Below are 26,907 nucleotides of genomic sequence, written 5' to 3' on the forward strand. Positions count from 1 at the left end.
AAAAATACATATAAATGGTGCATTACAAAGGAACTCACTTTTTTACCACATAATATAGGGCTGAAAATAATTTTATAAATTATCACATCACATAAGAAGAATAGTAGTGAATTTTACTAGATTTTTAGAAATTTATTTGAGGCGCTAACAATTGTTAGAAGTTATAAAAGTAGCCTTTTTGGAGAATTTTAGTTTAAAATTTACACAGTATTTTTGGGTGAATTCAATTAAAATGGGTTGCACATGAATTATGGAACACGTATAAAAAGTTTTATGATTTTTGGAGTAACACAACATCACTATTTTGAACAGATAGGAGAGAAAATTAATTTCGGAGTACTGCTCACCATGGTTACTGTTCATATAGGGGGCTCATGAGAGCCGCGCATGAGAGGGGCGGTAAGAGTCTTCAAAGGTCTGTAAGGGGCTAACCCTCTGTGAGAAGTCGGTAAATGTCTATTTTCATAAATATTTTTATCCGAGTATATTTAAATAAATTTTTATGTTAGAAAATATAAAAATAAAAAAACTCCGTGTTTGGCTGAGCGGGCGGGTTGAGTCAGGCTACTGGTTTGCGCAGGAAACATAAGAAATGAGAGAGGCAGATTGGGCTGATCTGAAATAGAAGAGGGAAGGAAATGGGTTTCAGCCTGAGAGTTCACTTAGGATTGGAATTAGCTTTTATTTTTGAAATAAGTTTCTGGTTTGAAATATGAAGTTATTCAATTCAAACTTCACTCAAAGAAACCAATTCAATTTCAATTAAAATCCAAATGAGGCGTGATCAAATTATTGTATGATTTGCCTACTCTTAACTAAAGGTTTTGCTACAGTCATACTGCTAGAAACAATGCCAAATTCGATGACCTCCAATGCATTGTCAAAGAAGATAGATGTATGCGATGTGTCTACAGTGACCAACGGGCAAATAAGGTGCTATCGTTGTCCTGCTAAAAATAGTTGCCAAGTGACGTAACTTTTGGTACGCTACCAAAGATGATAAATATCTGCAACTTAAATGCATCAACGGGACAAATAATGTGTTACATTTGTATTGCGAAAAGTAATATCTAATTGTATATGGTCTGGTGCGGTGCAAAACGTGAGTGATTTTTAATAAAAATCAGGTGATTTGTGTGTTAGAAAATCGGTTACAAAAGAATGGGTTGCGTAAGATTCGCACTTAGTCTTTTCTCTCCCACCTTCACTTGGTTTTATCTCCATTATATCGTCACCATCATCCTTTATCGTGTTTAGGTTTTCCATCGTCGGATCTACTATCATCATCCATCGTCATACTTAGATCATCCCTAACCATATTCCCTTCATTTCGTTCCCTTTCCAATTCCCTTTTCCATTCCATTTCCTTTATTTCCTCTCATCTCCAACAGCTTCCCTTCGAGAGGAATCGCGAAGGAAAAAGAGAGAGAATCTCGTCCTGAAAGAAATGACCTTAGAAATTCCATCGTGAAAAAAACTGTGAAGGAAAACTGTTGAAACGCTGAAAGGAACGAAAATTCCTTCACAACGAAAACCTCGCCCATAAAGAGAGACCATCAGCGTGACCTAATCTCTCTTCTTAACACCCCTCCCCTCCTCGCCCCGCCCTTTGCCCCTTTGGGCCAGCTAGCCTTTCCGGCCATCCCTAGAGACGATAAACCCGGATTCTAACCGTCAAGCCTAACCCTAACTTGCCGGAGGAGCGTCCTCGGCGGAGGAGGAAGGCCTGCCGGAGCACCAATCACCTCAAAAATGGGGGTAGGACGAGGATGAGTGATTTTTAGCAGATACGTAAAAGAAAGTGTAAATCTGCGAGTCCCTCGCCCATTCAGTTCTGCTCAAATCAAAATGACCGAATCCGAGCCGGAGCCCCAGCCCTTCCGCCGCGGGCCATGGCCCTCCTCGCCGCTGGACGACGACGACCTTCTATCCGAGATCCTCCGCCTCCTCCCGCCGCGGGCCTCCTCCCTCCCCCGCGCCTCCCTCGTCTGCAAGCGCTGGCGCCGCCTCGCCACCTCCCCACACTTCCTCCGCGACTTCCGCGCGTTCCACCGAGCGGCGCCCCCCTTGCTCGGCGTCTTCCACAACTCCTACCTCGGAAACGACCACCGCTTCGTCGCCGCTGTCGACCCGCCGGACCAAGTCCCCGACGCGCGCTTCCGCATGCCGTGCGGCCGGGACCACCGGAGCTGGAGGTTCCTCGACTGCCGCCACGGCCGGGCGCTCCTCCTCGGACCGTCCCCCCGCCGCGAGGTCCTCGTGTGGGACCCCATGACCGGCGCCCGCCACCGCGAACCCCTGCCCCCGGACGCCGGAGACGTTCGGGTGGGAGCGGTGCTCTGCTGCCACGCGCGCGACTGCCGGTCCAGCCCCTTCAATGTCGTCCTGGTGTGGTGGAAGCAGGAGGCGCCGCAGCACAGGCGGGCTTTCGCCGCCGTCTACTCGTCGGAGTCCGGCGCGTGGAGCCACGTCATCTCCGCGCAGATGCAGGTCGCGTCCACCAATCCGACAGCCGGGGACGCGAGGAAGCCTGGCACGCTCGCCGGCGACGCTATGTACTGGTTGCTTCCCGGTAGTCCCATCCTCAAATTTGACACGGTCAGGCGCAGCCTAGCCTTTATATCGATGCCAATGTGCGCAGCAGGGTTTCTCTACTGGCAATGCCAGCTCGTGCTGACAGAGGGTGGGGTGCTCGGCCTCGCCATGGCGACGCCGGCCAGTGTCCTGGTGTGGAAGATGGACGCCGGTCCTGCCGCCGCTGACGGTGCGGGATGGTCGATGCACAGGTCCGTTCCACTGGACGGATGCCTGCCGCCGAGGAGAGGGATGCAGGGAGTGCTGTCGTGTTTGCTGGGGTTTCATGAGGAGAGCAATGTGATCTTTTTTTGGATTGATGCTGGCGTGTTTATGATCCAGCTTGAGACGATGCAGTCTAGAATGGTGTGCCAAGGTGTCAGTGACTTCCAGATCTATCCCTTCGCCGGCTTCTACACCGCAGGTACTGTGCTGCTTGTATTTCTACTGAAATCTCCCTTATACTTTCAGTGCAGGTACAATGCAATCAAGTTATTTTTCATGAATTACCTCTCGATTATATTTCACATGATTTATTCTTCAAATCTCCACTGTATAAAATACAAGTTGGTGCGCCCGCGTCATCTTTCTTCTTACATTTTACTAATGAAAATAAATAAAGAAATTAGGAGGGAAATTAGCAGATAATTTTCTTCTGTTTTTCAGATCTCATCTAAAATCAAACTACGATATCGTTTTTGATGTATTCATTCGACAATGCTTATATGGCATATTCATATTTTTATATATTGAGTTTGAGTTTGATATTATCGTGTCAAATATTTGTATTTTTGTTGCAACTTACGGGTGCTTACCTGTGTCTAGTAACAGATGAGTTCATTACGTCATAGCATATCAGCCAGATAGACTCGATGTATTTTGTGTCTAGTAGACTGTTGTCACGATTGATTGAGCTGTGTGTTTGGCGTATAGTTTATTTATTAAAGTTGACTAGGCCTACAGCTGATATGTTTTCTTCTATTTGACGGGACTGCTGTTCATATGCTACGAGTTACAAACCAAAATAAGTATCCCTTTGTTCTCTATCCATTCAAAATGATATTGGTGAAGCGAATGCAGATGTTGTGGCAACACAACCATTGACAGATACTTCAGAGGATTGCAGTTCTCCATTCCATACGTTATTAGTTACAAGCAAGTATCCCTTTATTTTCTCTATCTAACCAGAGTGATCTTGGTGAGCTCAACGCAGATGCCGCGGGCGCACAAGCAGATGATGATGCTCCGGAAGGCACGCACGTGCCCAGGCTGGCCATGGAGTCCCTGACCATGTGGCACTACGCGGACCCTCGAGGAGATGTGCATGGGCCGTTCCCAATGGCGCATCTGCGACGGTGGAACAACCAAGGTTTCTTCGACGAGGGCCTCATGGTGTGGAGAACCGATCAGACGAAGCAGCAGGCCGTTCTGCTGACGGATGCCATGCGGTCGACGGCGCGGGCGCGGTTCGGCTCCTAGGGTTGCCACCGGAGGTGTGATCTTCGTGATCCTAGTGTTTTCATCTTCGTCGGCCGAGGGCTCGAGGCGTCTGGCCATGCTGAATTCAGGTCGATTTGTTGATTTTCGGAGAGGTCGTTTGTTGTTTAATGCCTGCTACTTGCAATGCTATTTGTTAATCGATCTCAGTGTTTCTCATGCTAATTCGTGTACGGTGGGCGTATTCATTATTGTTGCGCGTCTACACCGCCGGCCAAATCTCGTCGTCGACTCGCTGAGAGAATGATCTGATCTAAAGACCAATAGCTCTGCTGAAACCCAGCAATCTGACGGCGCAGCAGCATTGCCGTCATGCCCTGTTCAACACAGCCTTCCTTCCCCGGCCAGCTCCCGTTACCACTCGCCGATCGACGCCTTCGCCACAGCGAACCGCTCCGATTGCCCAGGCGCGGGTTCGCCACCATGGTTATGCACATTTGTACAAACGCAGTCAGTGTTGTTCGTCACCATGTGTTCCGCTCCTAGTATTCTTGGCATATATGTTCCGCTCTGCTCTCTCGCGTGAGCCTGTGTCCCACGTCTGCTCTTGCGTGGGTCCGCCTGCTGCATCCGTTCTCGCGCGGGTCTACTTTTCACGTGTGGTCACACTTCTCACGTTACGTGCGAAGTATGTGCATGTAACTAATAATAATAAAATAATATGTTCAACGGGAAGTACTATAACTTACCTAGAATGATTCTAGAATAAGTAATTTCTTTTTAGCTGATCAAAATGTATTTATTTTTTTGAAATGAAGGAGCTGCATTTGGAGTATACACTGGAGAAAGAAAGAACAAATACATACACCTCACAAGTTACGAAACAAGGCTTTGATTATGTGTTCCATTTCCGGATAGATTGCCAAATCCTATCCGGTATCTGCTCGAGTCAGCCATCCGCAACTGCGACGGTTTTCAGATTACAGTTGATTTTGCTATTTTTATAAGGATTTAACTGGCATCCCAGCTATTGTCGACCTTGCAAGCATGCGTGATGCTATGGCCAGACTGGGCGATGATCCTGGCAAGATTAATCCTCTGGTAAGCAACACTCAATAGTCAAAACACTTGACATTTTAGATTCACGGGACTGGGTCTTATTCTAATATTTATAAATTTGTCATTTCTTTGGTTATTGGGTTGCAGATTCCAGCAGACCTAGTGATAGATCATTCGGTTCAAGGTGATGTGGTAAGATCAGAGAATGCTCTTCAAGCAAATATGCAGATAGAATTCAACAGGAACGAGGAGCACTTAGTGGGGCTCTATGGCATTCAATAATATGCTTATTGTTCCACCGGGTTCGGGAATTGTTCACCAGGAGCAATTTATTTTGCTTTTGGCCGGAGTGTTTTCCATTCCCAATTTTTGCGTACTTCTTTGTGCTTCTTTGATTTTTAGTTTTACTTCTGTTCTAAAACTTTTTCAGGTGAATCTTGAATATTGTGGACGAGTTGTTTTCAATACCGATGGCATTTTATATCCAGATAGTGTGTTGGGAACTGATTCTCGCACAACCATGATAGATGGAATGGGAGTTGCCGGCTGGGATGTTGGGGGGGATTGTAACAGAGGCAGCAATTCTTGGTCTGGTGATAAACAGAGATGCTCGTAAACATTGAGATACTTATATTTGCATACCAATTTTTATTTTCCTTTATCTGATGCATTATTTTGCTGAACCCACAGCCGATGACCATGGTCTTGCCCAGCGTAGTTGGATTTAAACTGTCAAGGAAATTGCGTGATGGTGTCACTGACTGACCTAGTCTTGACAGTTGACACAAATTCTTAGGAAGCATGGTGTTGTTGGCAAGTTTGTTGAGTTTTATGGTAAAACAGCCTTTGTGAGTAGAATTTTACTTCTGTAAATTGTTTTCATTCTGACTAGTTTTTGGCTTTTGCGTGTAGGTGAGGGGAGGAGTGAATTAGCTGTAGCTAACAGGGCAACAATTGCTAACATGTCACCAGAATACGGCGCAACAATGGGCTTCTTCCCAGTTGATCATGTGACCCTTGGATATCTGAAGCTGATAGGAAGAAGCGATGAAAAGGTTTCTTCCATTTTCTGTCACAAAGTTCCTCATAGCTTCACGAAAAACATTTCAGTCGATCCAGTCTATTTTGGTCTGGACATTCCTTTTTGGTCCAATAGTTTTCCTGTGTGTAATGTTTTTACAAATAGATCGAGATGGTGGAGGCATATCTTCGAGCCAACAAGATGTTTGTTGATTACAACGAGGTTAGCATCACTCTTACCACCTCAGACATCAAAGTAGAAGCAATGTGTATAACATTCAACTGTAATTTCAGACTCAAACAGAAAGAGTTTACTCATCTTATCTAGAGTTAGACCTAGCAGATGTTAAACCATGCGTTTCAGGTCCGAAAAGGTAACTTTCTTTGCTTCCTATGGCAGATTGGTTGTTTTCATTCTTATTATGCTACTTACGTTGCTTTAATATGATTATACCTTATTATCATTATGTACAGACCTCATGACCGTGTTGCTCTGAAAGATATGAAAGCAGATTGGCATGCTTGTCTCAGTCATAAAGTTGGTTTTAAGGTAACAGTACACAAATGACTTGAATGTCGCCAGCATCCAGGATTGTCGAATAGGCCATCAACAGAAATGTTGAAATATCATTCAATTCGCTTAGCGTTTGTACAATTTTCTTTTGGGTTATTGCAGGGCTTTGGTGTACCTAAAGAGCAACAGGATAAAGTTGTGAAGTTTTCATTCCACAGACAACCAGTGGCTTCCGTTATGGAGTGTGGATGCACAGGCACCCCTTCCGATCCAAAAACGTTGTTAATAATAGATAGCATGAACAGTATTTTACTGTTTATACGATAAGCAGTAACAGGCCGTGCACTCCCTTGGTTTGGCTGCTGGCTTTGCCCCTGCGGACAACCTTCAGAGATTGGACATGGTAGTGTGGTAATTGCTGCCATAACAAGTTGCACAAACACCTTGAAGCCAAGTGTCATGCTTGGTGCTGGCCTTGTTGCCAAGAAGGCGTGTGAGCTTGGCCTTGAGGTGTGTCTTCATCGCTTTCAAAATTACACCTTTGGTAACTTTGGTCTATTGACAGGTTAATGGATTAAAACTTGTCCTGCTCCAGGATCTGGGGCCATGACCAAATATCTGCAGAAAAGGTAGTCTTTTTTTCCCCTGGCCTAGTAGTTTTAGAATTGAAAATTTGTTTATCTTGAAATCAGGGAAAATCTAACTTATGTTGCAAATTCAGTGGCTTGCAAAGATATATAGATCAGCTAGGTTTCAACTTAATTGGCTATGGGTGCTCAACATGCGTTGGTAACTCTGGGGAGCTTGATGAAGATGTTGCTAAGGCAATTAGTGACAATGGTAACTTCATACTTCTAACCACATTTACTGGATTTTTCATGTTCCACTGCACTTCACAAAATTGAATCTCATATTCTTGGTGCATGCATTTTGCAGACATCATTGCTGCTGCAGTACCCTCCTGTAACAGGAACTTTGAAGGACGAATCCATGCAATGGTTCGGGCTAACTATCTTGCCTCCCTCCTCTGGTTGTGGCCTATGCCCTTACCGGCACTGTAAGTGATGGTTTGCCTGAGTATTTTTTTCTGGTGTCATCACCTCAATCTTAAGATAACATAGAAAAGAGACGAGCCAAACTCAAAACTTTTATGCTCTCCCCCCTCGATATGGACACATTTGCATCAGATTGATATTGACTTTGAGACGGAACCAATTGGAAAAGGAAAAGATGGAAAGGATGTGTACTTCAAGGATATATGGCCTCCAAATGAAGAAATCGCGGTGGTAAATTTAAAATAAAACCAAAATTGCTACGCTCATCTAAATTATTCAGAATGTACTTACCACATGTACAATGCACTTTTTTTATTGAATATGCAAGAGAGCTACATATCTTGGTATTAAGAAGGTGAAAAGGTGTTTGTTACAACAACCGTCAGCCGGTCAGCAGAGATCAAATGAAACTAGAGAAATAACTGAGAGCTATTACACGTAAAGGGAAACAACCAAAACAAGAAACCCGAAACATCGTGCTCAGCTAGAAAATCGATCCGAACGTATGCAACCGGTGCAGAACGCAAGCCATCTTTGCTCCGGCAATGCACCATCACTCCGCATCCTCCCTAATGATGGCCATGAGAGCGTCAGACGTGCTTCGGCGGCCGTTGAAGATGATATCGTTCCTTGAAAGCCGGATACGCTGAGTGGTTAGAAGGATCAGAGAGTTGAGGCCGTCGCGGAAGTCACCGGCCACACGCCCACGAATGTCGAACCACCAGTTGATGAAAAGGATGTCCTCCTTAGGAGTGTGGACACCCAGAATGCGCCACCAAATTTCCTGAGACAGCACACAGTGTAAAAACAAGTGGTCGGTAGTCTCTGGAAGCTGAGAGCAATGTGTGCAATCGTCCTCTAGCTGAAGTCCATGCTTTCTCCTTCGTGCTGCAGTCGAGCAATCGAGTGTGCTGCCAGACATGTTCAAGAGCACCTATGTAGCAACCACGAGCAGGGCAACCCAATGTGGAATCAGTCGTCCGTTCCAAATGCAAGCCGATTCCCATTGGGACCCCAATTCCACCTTTGATCATGAACCTCCGTTCTTCAAGGATATAATATAACAACAGACCACATCTCTCCAGCAACCTGGAACCAAAAAATATGTGTAACTTCTCCATTTGGGGCAGTAGAAGGATTTCCTCTTCCTCAGATGATGAGCCCTTCCCCTCCAGCTCACCACAATCAGAAATATGCAGAGATCGAAGGCGAGGCAAGCATCGGAGCTCCTCCACAGGCCATGGGACAATGTTGACGCACGACATGATATGCAACTCTTTCGCGAAGGCCAAGTAGTTCCGAAGCCCAAGTTGCAGTTTGGACAGTTCCGTCACCCTGTAGCTTCAAACTTTGCAAGGTGTCCACAGATCTTTGGCTTTGGCTTTGCTGATCATCTAGAGGCATCACCACATTCGCTAGCACCCCGACTTCCAAATGGGCAAGAGATGGCCAAGAGCACAAAGGCATGCTCATAGGAACAATACCACGTCCACGATCATTGTGACAAGATAGCTGTGTGAGAACTGGGCTCTCTGGAAATTTCCAAGTTTATAGCAATAGTAGACCATCATCCCTTCAAGCAGGGGAAATATCAACGAGCTAATAGTATCTCCTGCACTGTTTTCTGCCCGTCTCTCCAACTCAAGCAAATACCTTAACTCCATCCTCTTTAGCTTTGGGAAAATTGGCAGAGGGGTATTGTATCCCACCACTGCCACATGATGCTCTTACATAATGTGGCCAGGCTTTTCATTCTGTATAAATGAAACTTTTCAAGAGAGGATAACAACCATACTATTGGTAGATCCTTTACATCTTGGGCAGTCGGAAATGACAAGTTCTCTTACGCACTGAAACATTTGTGGGTTCCACATCCATTGTGAGATTGCGAGGCCACCATACCCACAAACCTCCAAAAATTTTAGCTCACGATGAGGTACAAGATATTCTAGTACTTATTCATCATTATTATTGACCTCTTCATCTAAACAATTATAAAATATGTCACGGTTCCAATACAACAATAATTCACTTAGATTCTGTTTCTGATGAAGATTTGCCGTTGACCCATTTACTTTCCTCAAATTGTACAATTCCAACTTGTTGCCAAGCTGTCGCAGATCTTTGAGCTCCTTGATTCCACATCCATCCTCAAACCCACAACAAACTTTGTTAGTGTGCGCAGGTTGTGCAATAGACTAAGATTTGAAGGTATTTGTTCCAAATCATCACATCCCAAAAGATAAATATGGTTCAACTCCCTCAAACTAGTTGCCATACCTTCTGGTAAATATTGTAGCTCATGGCAATCATTAAGACTCAACGACTGTAAGTTGTACAACATACATATTGAATTTGGAAATCTAACAATTGATGACCCATAAAGATCAAGGTATCTTAAATGTGCCATATTTATGAGTTGGCTAAGGATAATATAAGGATTACCGCAACAAAACACTCTTAATGATGGTAGTTTTAACACCTTAAGATCCTTGTGTTATAATCGAGTTAGTAATAAAGTGCGGACATATGATGTTTTCTGTAATCTACTGATTTGTTTCAGGTCATTACTTGAAATTTGCACATGACATGCATCTTTAATCGATACTTTTTCCTGAATCAAATCTTCTGCAAAAGCGCATTCGTCTGTGACATCCAATTGTCTCATGATATAAGAGCAACTCCAGTTGACTTCTTAAATCTCGCTCCCTATATCTCTATATAAAGAGCCTCTCCAAAAGACTCTCTCTATTGCTTTATGTGTTTCAACCGACTCCCTAAATTTTACTCACCTATATTTTATTAATATCCTCAACATTCAACAATCAAGAAACCGATGGCTCAAGAAACAGTTAAGTGGACATGCTGGTCAATTTACACAAATACACGACTCGCAATCCTAATCACCACCCAATAAAACTAAACTAAACTTATGGGAGCAAACCAACGACAACAGCCAATGGACAACATCAAGTAGATCAACGTTTTGTTCATCATCACTGCATGGAGAGCTTAGCTACAGAGAACTGGAGAAGGAAAAACTGCCGATCAAATCACAGCCATGCTGTCTATAGGCTTGCAATCAACTCATAAACATAGATAATAATAGCCCTAGAAGGTGATATGCTCATTATCATGTTAGCCATCTCTGTTCACACGAAGCAAAAGGAAAGAATGAAAAAACAAAGGAAAAGAAAAGGAGAAACAAGAAGATCGATTTCATCCTGGCCCACTTCGATCTAATTTGCTACTTCGATCCAAAGCATGTGATGGAGCTACGGCGGCCACGATTGCCCCTAGGTCGTGCACCAAAACCACCTAGCACCATATCCCCATGCTCCCCTGCCTTCTATCGTGATCAACGATGAGCTCGATTTGGGCGGTGCCTAATTTTGATTTGCTGCATGTGAGCTCGATTGGTGGCATGTGGGTTCAATTTGGCTACCGAGACACTTGACATGGTGGACAAAGAAGAAACCAATGGCGCGAAGGCTGCGGCGGGTGGATGGCGGCTGCGGCAGAGGGCGAATGGATAGCCGGCGGATGGCACGAAGGCCGCGTTGGTCAAATTTGGAGGTAACCGATGGCATGAAGCACACTTCCGTGGGATGCTCCAGGATGCCGAGCTCGCTTGCCATCCCATAAAAGCGGAGAGCAATGGGGAGGAAATGCCGAGCCAACAAAATGGTGAGGGGGTGTAGGGAGCCGACTGGAGCTGGGTTTTTTTAATCCAATCGCTATATCTAGTAACGGGCATCTAGATAGCAACTCGACTATAGTTGCTCTAAGCCATTGAAAAAATTCTCTTCACTGTCAGATCTTGAAGAAAGACCTCCAAGCCAACTCCTTGAAAACAAATTCACCTTTATATTCCAAATCCCTCATTCTCTCCTCGTGAATAAAACCATTGGCCATCCATAGTTGGATCAAGTTATCCTTGTCCATCTCATTGTCCTTAGGGAAAACTACACATAAGGCAAAGCATTGCTTCATTTTAGATGATAAGTTTTTGTAGCTCAATTTTAGTATGAACAATACTTCATCTTATTCAGCCCTATTGCTTTCTGCAATGGCCTCCCATTCTTGGACCTATTGTTTTGAACTCATCAAGCCACCCATTGTCTTAAGAGCAAGTGGTAGTCCTTTGCACTTCTTGACGATATGTTTGCCGATCATGACAAACTCTTGTTGCTCTTATACTCCTTTACTAAATGCCTTCTTTGAGAATAATTCCCATGAATCATCTTCACTCAGGCATGCTAGCTCATGGGGTGGAAGGGTGGACATTATAGAGGACACTTATTGGCTTTGACATGTGACAATTATCATACTTCCTGATCCACCCATACAAATACACAATAGTGGCTTAAGGTCATCCTCCCACTTGTGCTGCTCTTCATTCGACACATCTTCAAGAACCAATAGGAACCTTTTCTGGCCAATGACTTCCTCTAGTTTTTCTCTCAATAGCTTGATGGAGTAAGGTAGAATAATAGTCTCATAGAAGTCCTGCTGAAAGAGAGACCAGAAATGAGGATCTATAGCCAACCTGTTATAATCAAGAGGATTTTCTTTTCTTCCTTTTCTTGACTACTTTTGTTCTCCCTTTGTAGCTAATAGCACGCCTGCTATGATTTGCCACTCTCAAGGGCCTAGACAGGCAATATGGTCCAAGCTCATCTAGTTCACCTTATGCATCATTAGCTTGAGCACCACCTTGCGCACTTGAACCTGTGGTAGCTTCCCTAGGTCTCCTAGGTGGCAGCTGACAACCTCTAGGGACATTGGCGATCTAAGCGCCTATGCTGGAGCCACTGTGAGGCAACTCACTAGGAATAGATGGAGTTAGATTTGGATTCCTAGTCCTCCCAACTGTTATCATTCCCCTTTTGATTGCTTTGTTTATCGACTTGAGGACTAGAATCTGTCCATTTCTTTATCCTCCTCTCATAGTGTTGCATTATTAGTTCATCATCTGAAGTTTCAAAAGGATGATCATACCAACATCCATCTGGATGCAAGTAACGATGTACATCATCACCACCTCTCGACATGCTGACGGATCCTGGACAGAACGATAGATATATATGATGAGATAGATTGATAAGAAAGGAAACAAATTTGCGCAAAAAATGAGGCTTTATGGCTGAGTTCTGTGAACATCGGATATTTTGAAAGGTTCAGTCAGATGTTTTAGCTGGCGTGATTGGATGTTCCGATTTTTGTAGTTTAGCCCTAAAACTCACTTTTCTCACGGATTGATCAACAAACTAGCAACAAAACCTAAGAAAAGATATCTACGATGAAGAACAACACTATTGACCGAAGGGTTTTGAGATACATCCGCAAAAAGAAGAAGGTACAAGCCGAGGATTTAGGATACCTTGATCTAATAAGGTCATGATTCGAGGAAGATCACCTTGATCTAATAAGGTTGTGATTTGAGGAAGATCGGAGGTTCTGTGCCCTCAGAAGATCCAGACGCCGAAGAGGTGGCGAGAGCACAAGAGGGAGAGGTGTCGGGTGGAGTAAAAAGGTGAATGCGTAAGATAGAAACCATCCACGGGTTAAAAACTTGTGTTGAAAATTGTACATCGGATGTTCCGATCGAAGGATTGGATGTTCCAATCTATGAAAGTAACATAAGTGATTCTGGTAGAAAACAAAGATCGGATGTTCCATATGCATAAAGTACCAAAAAATTTGGATGTTTCGATTTGAGAAATCAGATGTTCCGAACAGTGAAAACTTCCAGATTTTCAGAAAGACATGATAGACAAAACTTGAATTTCGAACAATATATTGGAGGAATCTATTGAGGATATACTTGAGATGTTTTCTCTACTTATGATTAGTGAACACTAAAGCACAAAAAACAATGATCATAAGTGAATTACCATGATCTGAAGATCAAAATGGAAGAATTGGCGAGAAAAGGGCCAATCAATCCGACCAATAAGCATAAGAGACCAAATGAACCAAACATGGTGATTAATGTTCGAGTTTTCAAACTTATATGAATTCATTTATTGTACTAGGACCAAAAATCACTTAGATGAGATCCCTAAGCACAAAATTCATTTTTAGCGCATAATTCACTTAAAAGTTTCTTAATTGCTAAAATATTAATTTATTCAGAACTTGTGGTTTGTGGGTGTTCATTGAGAGAGTAGCACTTTACCAAGATATGTTCCCTATCTTTAGTTCAAAAACACCTAAGCAAATGCAAACAAGGTACGCAAGGAATCAAGCCACATTCTGAGAATCTAAGATATTAAGCTCATTCCTTAACTCGCAAAACCTATGCTCATCTAATGGTTTGGTAAAGATATCCGCTAATTATTTTTCAGTCCTTACTAAAGATGACCAAATGGGCCAATCGGGCCAGCCCGGCACGGGCCCAACTCGGCACGGCCCGATTGGCCCATTTACTGTTACGGGTCGTGCCGTGCCGACCCGTGTGCCGAGTCGTCGGCCCACGGCACGGCCCGGCCCGTGGCCTCGTGCTGTGCCGGCCCGGCCCATCTCGGCTCGGGCCGAGCCGTGCCTATAGTGCCGTGCCTCGGGCCGGCCCAGTAGGCACGGCCCATTTGGACATCTTTAGTCCTTACATGGCTTAGGACTATATCAACTTTTATTGCGTGATCTCTAAGAAAATAATGTCGCATATCGATGTGCTTGGTTCAATAGTGTTGGACAGGGTTGTTGGCTATTATGATGGCGCTCTCATTATCACAAATGAGAGGCACATGATTCATATGTATTCCATAATATTCCAAAGTTTGCCTCATCCAAAGTAATTGAGCGCAAAAACTACCCGCCGAGACATATTCTGCTTTAGCGATGGATAGGGCTACGGAATTTTGTTTCTTGGATGACCATGAGACTAAGGACCTAGCCAAGAAGTGACATGTGCCCGATGTACTCTTTCTATCCACTTTACAACCCGCATGATCAGTATCCGAATAACCGATAAGATCACAACTCGAACCCTTAGGATACCCCCTAAGTTTGAGGTATGAACAAGATATCTAAGAATGCTCTTAACGGCCACTAAGTGGCACTCCTTAGGAGTGGCTTGAAATTTTTCACACATGCACACACTTAACATGATATCTAGTCTAGATGCACAAAGAAAAAAAAAAGTAATGAGCCAATCATGAAACGACATACCTTTTGGCAATAGATTTATCATCATTATTGAGGTTGAAGTGGCCATTTGATTGCATAGGGTGCGGATGGGTTTGGAACTCACCATATCAAACCTCTTTAGCATGTCCTTGATGTATTTTTGTTTGACATATGATTGTCTCTTTCTCGAGTTGTTTTATTTGAAATCCTAAGAAGAATTGTAACTCCCCCATCATGGACATCTTAAATCTTTTAGTCATCATCCTACTAAACTTTTCACTAAAAGTTTTGTTAGTAGACCCAAATATAATGTCATCGACATATATTTGGCATACAAATTAATAATTGTCAAGTTTTTTAGTAAAGAGAGTAGTATCGACCTTCCCAATTTCAAAACTATTATTAAATATAAAATTCTTAAGGCACTCATACCATGCTCTAGGAGCTTATTTAATCTCATAGATTGCCTTATGGAGTTTATAGACATGAGATGAGAATTTAGGATTTTCGAAACCCGAGGGTTGTTCAACATATACCAATTCCGAGATGAGTCCATTTAGGAATAAGCTCTTTATGTCCATTTGATATAGCTTGAAATCACGGTAAGTAGCAAAACAAGTAATATATGAATTGGCTCTAATCTAGCAACGGGGGTATAAGTCTCACCAAAATCTAAACATTCGATTTGAGAGAATCCTTGCATAACCAATCTTGCCTTGTTCCTTGTGACTATCCCGTTTTCATCTTGTTTGTTCCGAAAGACTCATTTTGTGTCAATTATATTTTGGTTGGGTCTTTTCACCAAAGAGCATACCTCATTACGAGTGAAGTTGTTTAACCCTTCTTGCATTGCCATCTCCAAATTCGGATCGTCAAGTACTTCTTCTATCTTTAAAGGTTTCAAATAAGATACAAAAGAGTGATGTTCACAAAAATTAGCAACTCGAGATCTAGTAGAGATTTGCCTACTTATGCCTCTAGGTATGCTATCAACGGAGTAATCTCTTTGTACACTTTGATGAACTCTTGGGTGTGGCACTTGAGGTTGAGGTTCAACTTCCTCTTCTTCATCTTGATCTAGAAATATATTGGAGATGTCTTGAGTTGAAGTACGTGGCTCCACTTGTATTGATGAAGAGGAGGGAGTGGGAGCTACTTTGGGTTCTTGTGGCCTAATTTCTACAATTGACATTCTTTTGATTGTTTCACTTGGAATTTCCTCATCACCTAGCACATATGGATCAACTTGCTCTACTTGAGAGCTATTAGTTTTGTCAAATGTTACATCATGCACAATTTCAACAATACCGATGGTTTTGTTAAAACACTGTATGCATATGCATTGATCCATATTCAAGCAAAAATCATTCATCAACTTTAGAAGCGAATTTAGAGGTTTTCGGCTTTTTATTTAGAATGAAACACTTACTCCCGAATACCTGAAAGTATGATACGTTTGGCTTGTTACCGGTGAGGAGTTCATATGGAGTCTTCGTCAAGAGTCGATGAAGATATAACCGGTTCGCCATGTGACAAGCGGTATTGATGGTTTCCACCCAAAAATGGTCGGATGTCTTATACTCATCTAGCATTGTTCTTGCCATCTCAATAGATATTTGGTTCTTACTTTTGGCCATGTCATTTTGTTCTGGAGATTAAGGCGCGGAGAATTCATGCCCTCCTCATAAAAAATTCTTTAATTTGCGTGTTCTTGAACTCACTCCCATTGTCACTCCTAATATCCTTGATCTTCAACTTGAACTCATTTTGGGCTCTCCTTGCAAATTTGTTGAATGTTCTTTGAGTTTCTCCTTTATCATGCAAAAAGAATACCTAAGTGAAACATGAATAATTATTGACAATTACAAAGCCATATTTCTTGCCGCCGATACTTATATAAGCAATAGGACCAAATAAATCCATGTGAAGTAATTCCAAAGGTCTTATTGTTGTCATGATGTTCTTGGCAGGATGTGGCACTCCAACTTGTTTTTCCGCTTGACAAGCGCTACTATTCTTGTCAAAATTAACACACATTAGTCCCAAAATGTGCTCGTCTTTTAGAAATTTTCTAAGATTACTCATACCAACATGAGTTAGTCTACGGTGCCATAACCAACCTAAATCGGACTTAGCCATCAAGTAAGTCTCAAAGTTAGCTTTATCCGATGAAAAATCCACAAAATAAAACTTGCCTTTCATTTGACCTTTGAAGATTAAGGAGGAATCATCCCTTCTAAAGACTGTCACATCAACATTGGTAAATAAACAATTGTATCTCATTTCACAAAGTTGAAGACGGATAAAAAATTACAATTCAAGGATTTAACAAGTAAAACATTTGATATGGAAACATCATTTGAGATAACCACTTTATCTATTTCCATTACCTTTCTTTTGCCATTGTCTCCAACAACGATGGTCTCATGTGGCAATCTAGGTCAAAATGTGAAAGCATGGACTTTTCCCCGGTCATGTGATTTGTGCAACCGCTATCGATCACCTAATTTCTTTCACTGGAGATATATTCCTATAAAAGAAATTATGCCCTATTCTTAGGTACCTACATTTGCTTGGGTCCTTTCATGTTAGTCACAAGTATTTTAGGCACCCAAATGGATTTCTCAACATGAATGTTTCTATTCCTAATGCCAACATATTTAACAAAGACTCTACCAAAGGAATCTTTCCTAAGCACATATGATGCATCAAAAGTACCATGAGAAGCATAATTAAACTTTTGGATACTTGGTGCCTTCACGAACTTGATGTGATGTTGGTCTTACCCTTTTCCCTTTTTGGTGGGGTGTATCCAATTCCTTCATAATTGAAGTTTTCCTTTTGAGAATCAAGGACTTTCTTGAGGGCCTTACTACCCTTATGGCATTTTAGAAATCCATTTTGAAGAAGTCCCTTGAGCCTCTCATTTTGACTTGCTAGTGCTTGCATAGACTTCAAGTTAGTAGGACAAGCATCAATATCAATATTTTTACATCTAGAGCAAGCAATTTTATTTGAGACATTATGGGAGCAATTTGCATGATTTGAGAGGGTGATACTATTCTTGAAAGTTTCAACTTCCACTTCAAGAGACTTATTTGCTTTGTTAAAGCGGTCAAAGCTTTCTTGAAGTGATTCGTTTGAGCTCTCAAGTTTAGTATTTGAAACTTTACCTAACTCAAAAAATTTAGACAAATTATCATATTTCACCTTCTCTTTAGCTAGGACACTCTCGAGTTCAAGGTTTCTCTTTTTTTGTAAAGATGAACAATTATTCTTATTTTTGGCGAGTATCCTCTTGCTCCTCTATTGTCTCAAGTAAATCACAAGTGCTAGGCAAGGATAATTTATCTAGATGATCTAGCAATTCATCATCGCTATCACTATCATTGTAATACCCAGAATAATTGTTGTCTTTGTTTTTTGCCCTTCAAGTCGTAGTGAAAGGAAGAAAGAAAGGAAGAAATCACAAAAGAAAGAGAAGAAGAAAAAAAAAACCAGTTTGAGGGCCGTCTGGGCCACCCATGGGCTGGCCCTAAAGCCCAGCCACCCCTCCCATGTACCCCATGAAACCCTAGGCAGTCCCTCCTCCCCAAACAGCCCCCTTCCCACCCCCTCTCCACCCTTGGCCGCCTCCCTTGCTGCAGGATGCCTGCTGGGCGTCCCCCTCTCTCCACCTTGTTGCTGCAAAGAAACAAGAAAGAAGAAAGAAGAAAGAAGAAAGAAGAAAGAAGGGAAGAAGAAGGAAGAAGAAAGGGGAAAGAAAGAGAGGGATTTGACGTCATGCTGCCCTAAGTTTTGGAGGAGATCAAGGTGAGATGGAATCCATATTTTCCCCTGCAAATAGATGATTTGTGATGGTTTTTACACTTGGGGGCGGGGGGAGAAATCTCGTTGGATTATGATCCTCCGGTTTCAGAATTCCAGTTTTCTGCAGCTTTGTTCGGGTCTCGATTAGGGCATGTTCGAGGCCAAAATAAATTATCCACTATCAAAACTTCAGAAGTTTTGGCCAAGTAGTTTAGTAGATATGAATTTTTGAATTTGGCTATCAGATTCTGGCGATATTCTGGACAATAATAGATCTATTCAGTTTTGGGGTATCTTAGATGCCGAACCAGTTTATATCAGAATAACTAGAAAGTTGTAGAGGATTCTTTAAGCTTTCCAATGGTGTGTAGTATGAATTTTTTTTTTCGTTGGATATTGCTCCGGTTATGCTGTTCTGAATTTTCTGCAATCGATCATTGACAGATTCCAGTGTCTAATGTTCAGAGCTTGATTAGGCCATGATAATGATGTTTTATGTAGATCAAAGTTATACCAAAGTTGAAGCTTGTGTTGTGATACACATGTCCACAAAGTTTTAGATTATTTGGATCTTTTTTGTGGCAGATATAAAAATGTGAAACTTGCTGCCTGAAATGGTAGATATAAAAATGTGAAACTTGCATCGATGCGTGTATGTCTTGTCTTCATCGTCGGTAAACGCAAGTGAGCGTGACGGTTGTTGCCACAACTTTAACTTGTTATTTTTACTACATCCACTCATAATAATATAGCACACATGATTATACTTATTAATTTAGAAGATTATACCTCCTTGCTTTAGATCTATCAGTTTGGCTTAATCTTTTGGTTACAGTTGATGGAGTCGTATGTAATAGTGATAATGCCTCGTCGGTTTAGTCATTTCTAGCATAACCTCACCTTATGTCTAATGGTTGGTTTACTTGAGGATAATGATGTCAGTTTTGTAGAAGCTTATAGTAGAGGATATGCTTTGACTTGTAGATGGGCATTTAATTCTTTTGGAGGGCTGTTTCATATGTCTATAACTAGTTGGAATATAACCCTTTTAAAACCCTCTGCATGTTAAATGATAAGCTAGTAGAAGCATAGTTGTTATCTTTTGTGCCCTACATATAATTAAACTTGTAATATATGGTTATAAAATGGGTAGACCTTGCTCTTTCAAACTAAGTTTATTGTTGTTGTATGTTTATATTCATGCCATTTGCACTTTTACATGAAGAAGGAATGGTGGATATATGTGGATGAAGGTGGCTTATATGGATTATCTAGAAAATGCTTTTATGTTGATATATGTTCACAGTTGTGAAGTATGATGTTTATATTTTGGCATTTGAAGTATATCATGTGCATTACATTTCATATACATTGGAAGTTATGTAGTAAAGATCACGACTGTACCGGTACGCATTGTACGTTGCTCGAAGAGAGGTGCGATGTAAAAGAAGGCATGCCATTGCATTCATATGCATTGCTGTATGGAATAGATTGTTGGATATGTTGAAGTTGCATTGGAGGTCATTATGAGAAGCGATGCTTCTCCATGGATATATTCATTGTGGAATGACATATGGATTTATGAAGGTATTGAAATCCTACGTGGACTTGCATTGCATAGTATCCATATGCATCATATTGCATTACAGTAATCTTCCATATACAATTTGGTTGCGATAAATGGTATGCAGATGTTTGAGTAATCTTACTAATTGTAGAAGATATGTGGTTAAGAGTGGGTTATTCTTGTCATTTATTATTAATATGACTTGAACTCTATTTATGATGTCTTGGATGATGATTTTTTCTTACAAATCCTATTTAACTCTTAGAAGTTGAAGTCAATTATTGATGTTGAGATCATGTCATGTGCGATAGATAGTTTTTTATATCTTGCTTATGTTATAGTTATGTTTGCTACGAACATGTATTTATCGATCTTCTTTTAGAAGTAACTATTTAACTTGCTTAAAAATGAACATGATGAATAATGTAATACCTTTTTATACATGTTTAAGTTCTAAATTGATGTTTTAAATATTGTGGTTTAAATAGCTTATTAAAATAGTTCGCTTGCTGAGATTACCAAATCTCACCCTTGCATTTCCCCTTCCCAGGTTGTCTTCTTGAAGCTAGCTTGGAGAGAAGGGCTTAGCAGCACATCTTACATGTTCATGACATCACATACACCATTCAAAGTAATTTTGCAATAATAAATAGATGCTGGTGTCGTTGCTTGAATATCTTAAAAATGCCCTAGAGTTGTCAAACTCTTGTTCTTCTATTTTACTAGAATAATTTTAGATGTTAGTGTAGCGTTATTTCATAATATATACCTCTATCTGCTGTTGCTTCCGCATTGCCTCTTGTTTCAAGAGAGGTGCTGCCGAAATTTTTTTATATAGTTCGGCATACTTGAAGCATAGTTAAGTAGCATTCCAGGCTTCTGTGGGACCCTGGGGTGTTACAATCATGCTCACTAGATATATCAACATTTGAAAGTTTGGTTGGTTATAATACCTTACGCCCTTTTTTTATAAGGCAAATAGGTGACTCATTACCTTTTGAATCTTTAATAACAACTTGATTTGTGGTGATGTAGCAAAAGCAATTGTAGCAACACCTTCTTCTTTATCGGAGTCGGTGTTGGAGGCGTTTGAGTCCTACTATTGACCAAGATGACCTTGACCCTTGTAGCTCTTTTTGTAGTGTTTGCTCTCATCTTTCTTGTGGTATTTGTCCTTTTTATATCCTTTCTTCTCACATTCGTCCTTGTTCTTCTTGTTGGGGCAATCAGTGATGAAATGACCCGGTTCACCGCACTCATAGCATGCTCTTGTTGAGTGTCTTGCCCTTGTCTTGTCAAAGGTCTTCTTTCTTCCACTATTTTTGTTGAAGGCACTTCTCTAGAGAAACTTATTGAATTTCTTCACAAATAGCACCATTTCTTCTCTTTCTTGGTGGTCTTCATTTTCTTCTTCGCTAGTGCTTTCTTCAACTTCTCTTCTTGCCTTCAATGCAATATTTTGTTTCTTGGAGCTTGAACTTGGATGATTGATATCATAGACTTCCTTAGAATCTTGTTACATCAAGTTATAAGCTAGAATCCTTCCAAGGACATCATAAGGTGTTAGCTTTTCGAAGTCATCTCACTCACGAATGAGAGTCACCAATGTGACATTTCTTGGAGCGATTTCTCAGAGCATCCTCTTGACAATGAAATTGTTGGGCATCTCCTTACTTCCAAGCCCTTTGATCTCATTGACTAGGAGATTTAGGTGATTGTACATCTCACTTGGGGTTTCATCATCATTCATGATGAACATATCCAATTTGCTCTTGAGAAGCTTAACCTTGGACTCACGAACACTTGAGGTGCCTTCATGTATGTCACGGAGCATGTCTCAAATTTGCTTTGCACTCTCAAGTTCGGCAACCCGATTGAACTCATCCCCACTCAAAGCACCAAAAATAGCATTTGAGGCTTAGGCATTCTTGTGTTCATTGATGTCATCTTCGATAGTGGGATTGTCTGAGTTACGCAAAACATAACCATTTCCCACTATGCATCAAATAGAAAGATTAATATATTTCAAATACATTTTCATCTTATGCTTCCATGATGCATAATAAGTACCATCAAAATATGGTGTTCTACCAGAGGAATCACTCACATATGAAGGTGCAGAAGGACTCGTTGAGTAATCATATGGAATTCTTGCTCCTCCTTCGCTAGGACATGCTTCCTTACCCGTCATCCTAGATTTCTCTAGATGATTAAGCCTAATTTAAAGAGATTAGACTCTAATACCAATTAAAGGATCGAGATGGCGGCCTAGAGGGGGGTGAATATGCCTTTTTAAAAAATTATCCTAAACAAGCTGAAATTTCACCTTAATGAAATTAAATACAAAATTTAAATCTACTCTAAAGCAAGTGACAATGTGCAATCATATATGAGATATAAACACTAGGATTAAAGCAAGTCAATTTATGAACTTCCAATAAAGTAAAGCAAATATGTGAAATAACCAAAGAACAGAGAGACGATGATGTTGTTCCCGAAGTTTGGATCCTTAAGGGGATCCTACGTCTTTGTTGAGGGAGTCGTTCATACTTGAGCCGGGTCTCTTTCAACCATGTTCCTCCCGATGTTGCACAAAGCACTCCTCGGCTTACTTGTGGTATTTATTCCCTTGCGGAGGTAAAATTTGCCCTTCACAAACTTTCTCACGGTGCACTACAAATGTGTTGGTGGCTCGTGAGAAACTCCTAGCTATCTAGGAGTCCTCAAACTCCAATAGAAAACAATGCAAACACAAAATCTTGGAGATGACACTTAGTGCTCAAAGATCCACTTTTAAATTCTAGCACTCAAACTCTCTTTTTCAAATCCCTCTCAAAGGTTAAACATTTTCTTAGGAGAGGAGAGGAGTTTTTTGCTTTGGAGAACTCTTAGATTCAAAATAGGCAAAGTAGTGGAGTGAAAGAGGGGGAGGGGTATATAAAGAGACCCCTTCAAAAACTAACAGTTGGACACATTTTCAGTCCTGATCGGATGTTCTAAACTCCATATCGGAACATCCGATCAGTTCAATATAACAGATTTGAATTTCAACAACCAACTCAGATATGGTAAAAACAACACATCAGAACATCCAATGTAAACATCAGAACATCCTATGTGGAAAATTAAATTGTGACCAAAAGGTCTATGTTCGCTAAAACCGGATGTTCCGATTTGATCGGAACATCCGATGTTGAAAAATTAATTCCAAACCAAGACCTCTAAACTTGAGAAAGTCAGATGTTACGACTCATATCGGAACATCCGATATTAAAAGAAGACCCAAACCAAGAACCCTATGTTCTGAAATCTCGAAACATCCAACACAGACTAGAACATCCGATGTCACACAGAAGAATTTATCTTGGAGTTCAAGTTGTGAGCTTGCGTCGCTATGTAGACTTAGTGTAGATCTTTTCTAGCACTAAGATTAAAATCAAATCACAACGAAGCACCACTCTTAATAGTACAGTGGTTCTATACTCAATTTCAAACACAAAAGAGTACTTTAAAGAGTAAACCGTTCGTCGTCTTCTTTCTTTAATTTTTGAGGATCGTCAACGTCGTGTCGCTTCAAACAATAGGACTTTTACCTATTCAAGTACTCATTAAATATATTAGTCCCTTTAATCGTTTATCGTCAATCATCAAAACCCACGTAGGGGGCCTAGATGTACTTTCAATGTGCTAGTATGAATGTTTTGTTGGTGATATTTTACAATGTAATCATTCATTTGACACTTTGTTGTGATATGTGCTTCAAACATGTAAAATTTTGAACTATATCAATTTTTTACTCAATCATACCAAAGTACTATGCATTTAGGATGATATTGTTACATTCGGTGTAATGAATCTATCTAATGTCCTATGGATTTATGATATTGTCTATAAATTCAGCTTAACCTAAATCCTTATCATTTCTTCACTCCGTTGTCCTGCTCCGATGCCGGGGGCGGAGCACTATGCCTACTCCATCATCGGCTACCCCGCCCAGACGCCCTCTGATCCATTCTACTTGTAGTGACCGCCCCAAGGATTGCCGCGCCACCAACCCCAACCTCCTCCTCCTCCTCGTCAACTCGCACGACCCCTCTAAGCACGTCTTCCATGTTGTCACCAACCAGATGAACCTTGGCGCCATGCAGGTATGCCCAATTTTGTTTCTCCATCTTGCACATATGCTATGTCATTCCCTTTTTGCATAGCATTTTCTCAAAATAATTTCATCTTATGGAAACAACAAAAACATTGTATTCACAGAAATAACCATGTCAAAATTGAGATTTTTGGTTCCCAAACCGATGCCCGTAGCTGCTACTTTAGCGACTTGGATTGTAGTGTAGAATGATCATTCATGTGGATTTTTCAAAGGCTTTGTTTGGTTTCTGGAATTGGAGAACCAATTTCATTTCCTAAGAATTGAAATTGGTCTGTAATTCCAATTCTATTGTTTGGTTGCGAGCTGAATTCGCCTGATGGAAACCTGATGCAATTCAATTCCTGAACCTTTAGGATATGCCATTTTCGGAATTATCTACGTGTGATCTCTTGTGAACTATTTTTTATACATACATATTACCCATCTTTACGAATTGAATTACACCATATTTTAGCAAACAGGATGAGTGTAATGAACTTGAAAGAACATAGAGCATCAAGATATCTACTGATTATTATTTTTCCAAAGGACACACTACTATGTCAGTTTAGATAATACACCGCACAACTATAAGGTAACACGAGAAATAGCACAATTTATTTTTTCAGTGTAATACAACAGCAAAGGACAGGAACAATACGAGCATGTACAAGAATCTTCTAGTGCCTGAAAACTTGCTGCTGCAAAGCTTGCTTGAGTGCGCTGACTTCCTTGATACTGAGACAACCTGATTCATCTTGTACTGTATCTCTAGTTCCCTTTGTCCAATGTAAGACATGATGCTAGCTTCTATGCACTCTTCATGACTGGTTGTCATCAAGTGAAGGAAACATCCTGCTGACCATCAAAATATGTGAAAATACTATCTTCTGATTATCACTTGAAGTTTGAGGGTGGCCGTGACGGCGCATCGGAGTTGGATGTGGGTTTGGCGTGATGTTGATTTTGGGCGCAGAAGCAGTTGCTCTCGATGTTGATTTGGGATGGTCTGGTCGGATGTGGATTTGGGGAGATGTTTTGGGATCTTTTGGAGTGCGTCCACCTCATAAAAATCGGGGCCGACGTTGCCCGAAGCTCTGCTGCACTACCATCTCATCATCGGATCATTCTCTCGCGATCGAATGGCTCTTCTTCGTCAGCCAATCACTTCCCCAGGTCCTCGTAGTGTAGAGAACGCCTATTGTGTGCTCAAGTTTGGTGACAGAGCATCCCCAAGGACAGCCCTGCTGGAGCGCGGCGTGCAGCAGAAAGATTTCAATTCTTATGGAAGCCACCCGTGGGAACGAACGATGAAGTGATGGCACGTGGAACCTTTGCAAATATTAGGATTGTGAATAGACCGCTAATGAGGTATTGCATGAGATGTGCAACAAGGGGCTTGAGCTGAATGCTCGCACATACAACTCCCTGATCAATAGGAACTGAGTCTAACTCAGTTGATTAAGGATGTGAATGTAGCTCTTATTCAAGAACTATGACAGTTGCCAGAGGGCAATGGTTTTAATCAATTAAGCTTGTATACAGAGCATGCGGGCCGGAGGATGTGAACCGACGACGAACAGTCACGACAGATGTCTCGGCGGAAAAATCCCGGAAGAACAGGTGTGAGCCTTGCAATCTACAAACACAGATGAAAGATCCTAGGTGAAAGTCCCTTCTTTTTTTCTTCTTTAGGAAAAGCCCCTGTTTTGCACTGCAAGAATCTGGGCAAAGCTTATCGCGGACTTGAACACTTTATTTATCCATCAAGAAAATTCTAATGTTATACATACGTGGACTCCTTAATTTCATACTCGGAAACACCCCAAAAAGAACTTGACGAACGCCTCCCTGAGCCACATGACGCCACTCGCGGTCCTGACGTGATGACGCTTGCACAGCTCGTCCTTGCAGTAGCAGACCATCCCCAGCCTCTCCAGGTCGGACGCCTGCACGACCGGCCGACTTCCCGATGACGGTGATCTCACACCGGACGGCGAAGCAGTCGTCGTTGATGTACCTCGAAAACGACTCCAGGTCCTCCCTCCTGACGAACTGCCGGAAGCCCTGGGCCTTCGTCACCCTGTCAAAGATTACCGTGCGGCTCTTGCTGTGCGGCAGAGACAGCGCCCCCCACACGCCGCGGTGGCGCACCAGGGAGAACTTGGTCTCCGCGTGGAAGTCGTCGGTGGTTTCGCTGTCGAGCAGCACGAGGTACAAGGAGATGAAGGCGGCGCCGTCCTGCCCGATATCCCCGTTTGGGTAGCAGTCGATCCTCCAGGTGTGTCCCGCCGCCTCGAACCTGCATGACTCGACACGCTGACCGTAGCGGTGCACGCTATTTAAAAAACATGCTATAAATAACATTTTATCAGTATCGATCACGTAAAAATCACAACTAAAAATGTATTAGTGCCGGTTCTCAATCTCTCGCACGTGAAAAATAAGTGAGCCGCTAAGAACCGATGCTGAAAAGAGTTTCAGTACCGATTCCAGCCAACAACCAACACTGATAGTCATGTTTAAGTGTCGGTTATATCTGCAACCGGCACTAATAAGAATTGAACCCGAAATATTTCTTCACAGGAGTTTTAGCCCA

At 41.7% G+C, this 26,907-nt stretch overlaps 1 protein-coding gene and 1 pseudogene across 1 annotated transcript; both read left to right on the forward strand.

Moving 5' to 3' along the window:
* The first annotated feature begins 1,623 nt into the window (after positions 1–1,623).
* Positions 1,624–4,255, forward strand: LOC133891797 (uncharacterized). The gene is made up of 2 exons (XM_062332552.1): positions 1,624–2,998; positions 3,788–4,255. Exons 1-2 carry the CDS (start codon positions 1,849–1,851, stop codon positions 4,051–4,053), a joined length of 1,416 nt encoding a protein of 471 aa, XP_062188536.1. The 5' UTR covers positions 1,624–1,848; the 3' UTR covers positions 4,054–4,255.
* Positions 4,256–4,383: 128 nt separating this feature from the next.
* Positions 4,384–26,574, forward strand: LOC133890313 (putative aconitate hydratase, cytoplasmic; annotated as a pseudogene).
* Positions 26,575–26,907: the final 333 nt, after the last annotated feature.

This window comes from Phragmites australis, chromosome 14, assembly GCF_958298935.1.
Source record: "Phragmites australis chromosome 14, lpPhrAust1.1, whole genome shotgun sequence".
Lineage (NCBI taxonomy): Eukaryota > Viridiplantae > Streptophyta > Magnoliopsida > Poales > Poaceae > Phragmites > Phragmites australis.